This window comes from Lathamus discolor, chromosome 11, assembly GCF_037157495.1.
Source record: "Lathamus discolor isolate bLatDis1 chromosome 11, bLatDis1.hap1, whole genome shotgun sequence".
NCBI lineage: Eukaryota > Metazoa > Chordata > Aves > Psittaciformes > Psittacidae > Lathamus > Lathamus discolor.
Genome location: NC_088894.1, coordinates 5027915 through 5035335, shown reverse-complemented (window position 1 = coordinate 5035335; position 7421 = coordinate 5027915). Strand labels below are relative to the sequence as shown.

Below are 7421 nucleotides of genomic sequence, written 5' to 3'. Positions count from 1 at the left end.
CACTCTCCCATGCTCCCTGGGGAGAGTGTCCCATCCCTTCCCTCCCTGTCTGGGTGGGCAGCACGTTCTCACCTTGAGGGGAGTGGAAATGCAGCTGGAATGTGGGCTGGAAAAAAAAGAAAGAGGAAAAAAAAGACGAGAATCTTGAGGCTTGTCCAAACCTACTCATGTTTATATTGGAGCCTGTGAGTGACATCAGAGCAGGGAGAGTATAAACACCAGCGGGACCTACTCGGGGCTTTAAAACCTGCGAGCACGCCGCTGCCTCCAAACTGCCTGGGGGGTGATGTGCTGCAGTGGCAGAGGGGAGAGCAGCATGAGGCTCCAGCTGGAGAAGCAGCTCCTCTTCCTCTCCCTCCTCTGCATCCTCTCCAAGGTAAGGGAGACGGGGCTCTGGGGCGCTTTAGCCTTACTCGGGGAAACACCCGGTTCTTGTGAAGTGAGATGCAGGGAGGACTGGGGTGTTGCAAGGAGCCCGGTGCCTAACGCTGGCTGCAGGCAGGCTGTATTGATGCAGTCCCACGGGGACAGAGCTATGCTTGGGAGACATTTGCAATGAAGCAGCAGGGTCTTAACGTTCATGGGCCAAAGGCGCCTGTTGGGCAAGCCCAGGGAGCACACAGGAATGACAGCAATGCGCTGTTTGCTCGCCTGGCCCCGCAGCTCTGGGGCCGTGGTATGCGTCCCTGCGAGCGAGCCCCAGCTCCGCAGCAGCGGCTCCTGAAGATTCCTTCGTCTCCCAGGGCAGGAGGCCAAGCCCCAAGCAGCAGCCTCGGCATTACACATCTCTCCCCCTGCCCCGGATGCTCATGCAAAGCCAATGCCTCCGACAGGATTTGAGCTATTGCAGTGGTTTCTTTTTTCCCTTGGACTCTGTGTGAAAGCAGCTGCCTGTGCCGAGAACAGGAATGTTGAAAAGTGGGGGTATCTCAGCTCCAAGTTGTAATTGCTGCTTGAATCCCAAAGCAGACCTTCTGCAAGCAGGGACATCGTGGCAGCTTCGTGCCTGTTTGACTCCTTTCCCAGACATTTAAGATCTGATAGGAACCACATTGTCATCTAAAGACAAGTTAATTACAAGGAGCAAGGGGAAATGGATTAATGGCTTGGCTAAGCTTCCTAAAACATTGATTTGTAATAGCAGCCTCCTGAAAGATGAAAAATGCCCTTGGCTGCCTGGGTAAGCTGTGATGGAGAAATGAGTCCTGCCCCAGGCACTCCTGAGTGCCTGGAGGATCACCAAAGGCCCTCATTCTCCAGCCCAAACCCGGCCACCACAGCCAGTGCTTCAAGCCACAAGTCGCTCTCTGGTTTCTGCCACACTAATATTGCTGCTCGTTGAGAGAACCAAAACAAGACCCAGATTGCTCAGCCCGTTCTATATATATTTTATCTCCAGCTGCTGCCATTGACATTTGTACAGCCCCATACAAAACCAGCTGAGCTGCTGCAAATGGGGAAGAGAGAGCACACCTGTGCCTACCTTCCCTAACTGGTTATGTCAGACCTGATGCTACCGGGAGAAACTAAAAGAGAAAGAAAAATGGTATCTAAACCAACATGGTCCAGCTGAACCCATCCATCTCTTGGCAGCCTCAGCGCACACACCAGTACCTGGCCCAGCACAGGGATGAATGCTCTGGTTGCACGTTGGCTGAGCATGTGCTGGCCATGCAGTGGAGCAGCAGGGCTGCCGGAGGGTGGATCGGAGCTGCTGCATGCAGCTCACAGCTGGCAAAGAATCCACGTCCAAGCTGCAGAGCCAGCTCACTTGGCTTCAGGCTCTGTATGCAACAGCCCTGTCAGGCGCGACATGACGGGAGCATAAGTGCTGCCTGCAAAAGCTGTTGGTGCCAGGGTAATTGTGTAGGCCATGGATATAAACACCTGCCTGCCCGGGGGGTCTCCTGCAGGCACATCCCTGGCAAACAGTCACTGAGCAGGCAAACGGCTGCCGTGCACATCCGTGCCAAAGGGATCACTCGGTCTAACTAGGAGAGGAAATAATTCCTTGTGCCTATCGCAGGGCTCGTTTCCCAGCACGCCAAGCCAGGCAGAGGATGCTGCAGGCAGGGACAGGCAGAGGAGGCAGCGGGAGCAGGAAGGAAAGCAGCGAGGTTTGCTTGGGCAGCAGTTCCCCCACTGCCAATGCAATGCCCTGTTCCTTGGCATGCATGAGGGCTGCTAAGACTGTTCCGAGTGAGGTGCCATGCCCTTGCCATGTGCGTTCGGCTCCTGCAAAGCCACATCTCCAGCTGGGTACAGCCTGCTGCCTCGGAGCCAGGCTGCTTTCCCCACCTTCCTCCCTCAGTCCTGCTGGTCTGCTTGGGGCTGCCAGCCCTGTTAAGTATGTTAAATAGCCACCACTACGTGTGATGCTGGCTTTGTCACTCCATCCTCCTTTTCTGTATTCAGAGCAGTGGTGCGTTTCTGTCCCCATCCCGCAGAGTGCTGAGCATCCCTGGGTCTCCCTAGTTTTCCTTAGGGTACACTGTGCCCTCCGGGAGCAGCAGCTTTCAAAGCCGCTTTGCTGTATTCCCAGGGATGTGCAGGTTCTCCCTCCACCGAAAATCTGCCCCCGTGAGTGAGAGGTTACGTGTGAAACAGCCAGTGAAGCGGCCAAACCCAGCCTGTACGGAACCAGCAACGGCTTTGCCTCTGCAGGTGTGTGCCCAGCTGTGCCGGAGACCTTGCTACTGCCCCTGGGTGCCCCCCCGCTGCCCCCGCGGGTCCCCCCTGGTCCTGGATGGCTGCGGCTGCTGCAAGATCTGCGCCCGGCGCCTGGGAGAGCCCTGCGACTTCCTGCACGTCTGCGACCAGAGCCAGGGCCTTGTGTGTGACTACAGCGCAGCGCCCATGGGGAGAGCCACCTGCAACTGTGAGCACAGGGGACCCCTGCACCCCCAGCTCCAGCCATGGCCCCAGACACCCCGCAGCTGTCAGGGAAGCAGCTCTAGCGAGGATGATGCATGCAGCGTGGCCGCAGGGCTGTGCTGCAGCTCCAGCTCTGGTGCTGTTTGCAGACTGGGGATTCAGGGTGTTTGAGCGGGGATGGGCACGGGGGTCCGGGGATGCTGCAGTCACTCTGCTGGGTATGGAGCCTGGGGGTCCTGCAGAGAAGCCTGAGGGAAACGTTTCCGAGCCTGAAAGCCCTGAAAGGCAAGGTCAGAGCCAAAGGTCAGTGGGTTTCTTAACAACTGGTGAGCTTTTTGCTTTGAGGAAAGAGAGATGAGGAGTGTAGATAGGGAAGGGGAGGAGGCTGGGCGATGCAGGTGCTAATGCAAACCCATCTCTGCCCCACGTCACCCCTCAGTCACTTCTGTGACCCCCCCAGTTCAATCCCCACAGTTCCCCTCAGCAGCCCCCTTTGCCACCCACATCTCTGCCTCTTTGTGCCTACCGGGCTCCCTGGGTGTCACTTGCAGTTGAAGACATCGAGGAGGGCTGCGAGGTGAACGGCCGGGTCTATCGGGACGGGGAGGTTTTCCAGCCCAGCTGCAAGCTCCAGTGCCGCTGCCTGGATGGGGGCTTCACCTGCATCCCGCTGTGCCAGGAGGATGTCCGCCTGCCCACCCCAGACTGTCCCTACCCGCGGCGCATGGAGGTGCCAGGGAAGTGCTGTCCTGAGTGGATCTGCGAAGCCCGGGACCAGCACCATCCCCTCCAGGATGCTGGGGCAGGTAAGATGCAGGATGTGGCAGGGAGGGGATGAACACACAGGTTTCTGGGGTTGGTCCCTCCACCACAGGCTGTGAACATCAACAGGAGACACCTCTCTGCACATTTTCCTGCCATGCAGGGCATGCTGCACAGCGACTGCCCCCAGCCACCCTTTTCTCCCTCATCTCTTTCCATGCAGCCCCCCGGGCAGTGTCCCCGCTGCTGCCGTACCCGTGCCAGGAGTGGGGCACGGAGTGGAGCGCCTGCTCAGCCACGTGCGGCATGGGCTTTTCTACCCGTGTCTCCAATCAGAACCGCTACTGCAGGCTGGAGACTCAGAGGCGGATCTGCATGGCCAGACCCTGCCCGGCTCTGCCGGCAGCATCCCCGGTGGTAAGTGGGGGCCTTGGTGAAGCTGGTGCCCTGAGAGAGGGAAATGCCAGGCAAATCGAGGCATGGGACCCCCAGCTACCTGCGGGCTCCTCATCACCCCTCCTCAGCCATGACCTGACCAGACCTCAGGAACAGATAAAGCATCTCCTGAACCTTGGCTTGGAAAACAACTGTTGGCAGGGGCAGACCTGAATTCTGAGGTCTCTGGATGTCTGTGGATCCCACAGAACTCTGAGCCACACCAGTGAGCTCAACCTGCCCCTATGGCCAGATGTGCATTTGTAGCCCCTGCCTGGCTCCCTGGGTACACCTGAGAGGTGGCTCTGCCACAGGCACAGCCCCAGTGCAGACAAGGCGCAAACTTGCCTTGCTTCCATGCAGCCAGTGCTTTCTGGAGCCAGGCACCTGCACTGCCACATGCCCCCGCTCCCTAGACATGGGGGACACACCACTCTGCCGCTCCATCTCCCCATCTCTCTCTGCTCTGCCTTTGCAGCGAGGAAACAGAGGTTACTTGTAGCTGTTCCCACCCTAGCTGCATCCCAGAGCCAACATCTCATCCCGGCAAAGAGTCTGGCACAAGCCCACGGCACTGTGGTTTTGGAGAAGATGGAGAACACGTCCTTTGGGAAACTGGGAATGAACTGATGGACTTTGGCTGCAAAGGAGGGTGGAAATAGAGAACAAGATCCCCGTGTCACCCAGCACCTACCCCCTCTGCACACCCTGCTGCTCCAGGCACGGTTACGGGGCAGCATCCACAAGTTTCTTTGGCTGAATGAAATGGAAAATGGGGAAACCCTGCCCCAAGTGTGAACCCACCCGAGGAACCAGGAATTGGTCCTTTCCCAGACTGGTGGTGCTTTGGGAGGGGCGATGCTGCTGCTCCACCATGTCACACACACAGCTACGCTCTGCAGGGGATGCAAAAGAGACCATCTCCAATACCTGGAAGCCCAAATCCCCAAGGGAACCCTCATGGGATCCATCCCCAAGGATGGAGCAGGTACATGGAGCCGCACACCACAATGCACCGCCATGCCAGGCTGGGCAGCTCAACCATGCATGAACTAAACCATCCCACAACATCCACCCTGCAGCCAGCAGCAGCCTTCCCGAGCATGGGCAGAAGCACCCTCCTGCTGGCAGCTCTAATTCACCTCCATTCTAATTCACCACATCTCTCCAGAATCAACAGGGACCTTCCTGCTCCGCCTGGCCTCCTCCTCCCCAAAGCTCTGTTGGTTTGGCAGGGCGAGCGAGGAGCTCAGACACAGGAGACTCGGGCAGCAGCAGACGTAGCTCCTGCCGTCCAAGCACATCCCCGCGAGCCCCAGCCAAGGGAGAAGAAGGAAACAGAGAAAACAACCCACAAAGATGAGTCGGGGCCATCTCCTGACAGGCTGGAGCTGCTCCAGCTATGGCAGAGTCGGCTCTGCCTCCACTTTCTCACAGTGAAACTCCCTCTGGGTGACCGAAAACTGAAACCCAAATGCCCTCTAACGGCCTCGCACAAGCATGTGGAGGGAACATTTGTCCCCACGGCAGGGCAAGAAGGACAACTGGAAAGGACCCACGGTTTAGGTGACGCGTCCAGGTGAGATATGGACAGTTCATACGTGTGGAACTGAAAATAAAGATGTGCTCATCTAGATGTGGGGCTTGTCTGGGGCTGTCCATGGGGGTGAGACCAGCTCCAGTGAGCCCTCAGGAGCACCACTGCTCATGGCCAGCTCAGCTGCTGCAGGTCAGGTCTGAGCCAGGGTGGGGCACAGCTTGGAGGCACCTCAATTCAGGCTGCTTAGAATAAGAAAACACACACACAAAAAAGGGAATCAAAACACTGAAAACATTATTGTGGCCATTATATGTTGGATTAAATTCTGCCCCTTCGCTTTTATCCAGCTCTGCCAACGGGACCAACCCACGGCACATTGGTGCTGGGATGCAGAGGAGAGCATGGCATGGCACTGGTTGCATTACGCACAGACCAGGTCATGCCTCGCCTTTTCTCAGCCTCCCCAAACCCAAAGCCCAAATTCCCCCCTATGACTCATCCCTCCTCCCACCAGCCCCACACCTCCTGCACTCACCCTGGACCAGGATTTCCCTGGGATCATGCTGCCACCATCACCATCCCGACCCAAGCCAACACCATCCCAGGGCAGATTTGGGGGTGCAGGGGCAAAGGGCTGAATGGCAGTGGGAGCTCCCTTCTTCTGCCAGGGGAAAGCCTCCCCATAAGCATCAGGAAAGGCATCAGGGCCAAAGTAGCCACTCACGTGCTCCCCCAGCCCCTGCAAGTGCTGAAAATGAAATGAAAGTCAAGGATGCTTTTCAGCCACCTCTTAGGGATGGGGTGGGGGAATAAAAACTATCCCACTGCTCATGCAGTAAAACACATGAGCTTGCTTACAAAGAGAATTATTTACTGTGATATCTGATGCTCTGCCCGAACACGGATGATTAATTCAGTTTAATACAGGAGATATGTATTTGGCAGGCAACAAACCGCAGGATGAAAGTGGCCTGGTCTGCAGCTTCTGTTAACTTCTCAACTCTGCAATGGCTGTGCCGAAAGAGCAGTGACACAGGGTGCAGGTAGACTTTAACACCACAGTGTTCCTGGGCCGACACGAATAAGACACATTCTGTGTACTGAAAAACCTGGGTTTAAGCCAGCTCCTGTTTAAACATGGCACAGGCTGCTGGCAGGGAATGCTGCCAGCGCGCTCACCCCCTCCCAAACCCTGCCCAGCCACCTCTGGGTGACGGTGAAAACCAAAAGGTTGGGTTTGAAGCAGCAACCTGTAATTCTCATCTCAAACTGAAATGACTCAACACACCTCTGCTATAATTTCCTTTTTTTTCTTTTATCCAAAATGTCATTTCTCCCTGATTCACTAAGCAGAAAACATCTAAATAATGAATTAATGAATCCAAATAAATCAGAGCTCTTTTTTTCCCTAAGAATGCAGGGAAATCAGCTCTTGCGATCTGATTGTCAGTCTCACAATATTTGCTGTTCTCTCTAAAGCTCTGCTACCCTGGAAACATGTAGTTATTGCAGCCTCTGACGCAGCGGAACCTGGGCTTTGCCTGCTCTTGTGGGGCAGCAGATAAATAGTCTGCCATCCCCAGATGATCATGGTCACCTTAAAGAGAAAAAAACCCCAAACCAGAAGAGAACTCACCCCTGTCCTCGAGGCAAGCTGCCAAATCCGCACACATAAATGGCGTGTAATTTGACAACCATATTCCTGAACCACCAGTGAGCAACACATCACAGCTCATTTCAGTGCAAGAAGGCACAGCAGCTGAAGGAGAAACTGCACTGCTGCATGAGTAAACAATGTGCATCAGAATGG

At 55.9% G+C, this 7421-nt stretch overlaps 1 protein-coding gene across 3 annotated transcripts; it reads left to right on the top strand.

The window, feature by feature from the left end:
- Positions 1 to 257: 257 nt before the first annotated feature.
- CCN5 (cellular communication network factor 5) lies at positions 258 to 7023 on the top strand. Of its 3 annotated transcripts, none has more exons than XR_010615293.1 (5): positions 258 to 376; positions 2665 to 2878; positions 3426 to 3680; positions 4550 to 5650; positions 6557 to 7023. XR_010615293.1 is itself a non-coding variant. In XM_065691367.1 (5 exons), the coding sequence occupies exons 1-5, from the start codon at positions 287 to 289 to the stop codon at positions 4571 to 4573; spliced, it is 777 nt and encodes a 258-aa protein (XP_065547439.1). In that variant the 5' UTR covers positions 258 to 286; the 3' UTR covers positions 4574 to 4668. The 3 variants fall into 3 exon arrangements, 2 of the variants coding, with proteins under 2 accessions (XP_065547439.1, XP_065547440.1); XM_065691367.1 differs by lacking the exon at positions 6557 to 7023 and adding an exon at positions 3860 to 4053 and having other exon boundaries at positions 4550 to 4668; XM_065691368.1 differs by having other exon boundaries at positions 4550 to 7023.
- The last annotated feature ends 398 nt before the right edge of the window (positions 7024 to 7421 follow it).

Bases quoted from the DNA above. Each gene is read 5' to 3' on its own strand.
- CCN5 (XM_065691367.1), top strand. From the start codon at position 287: ATGTGCTGCAGTGGCAGAGGGGAGAGCAGCATGAGGCTCCAGCTGGAG. The intron at 377-2,664 runs GTAAGGGAGACG...TTGCCTCTGCAG, and splicing joins TCCTCTGCATCCTCTCCAAG to GTGTGTGCCCAGCTGTGCCG. The intron at 2,879-3,425 runs GTGAGCACAGGG...TGTCACTTGCAG, and splicing joins GGGGAGAGCCACCTGCAACT to TTGAAGACATCGAGGAGGGC.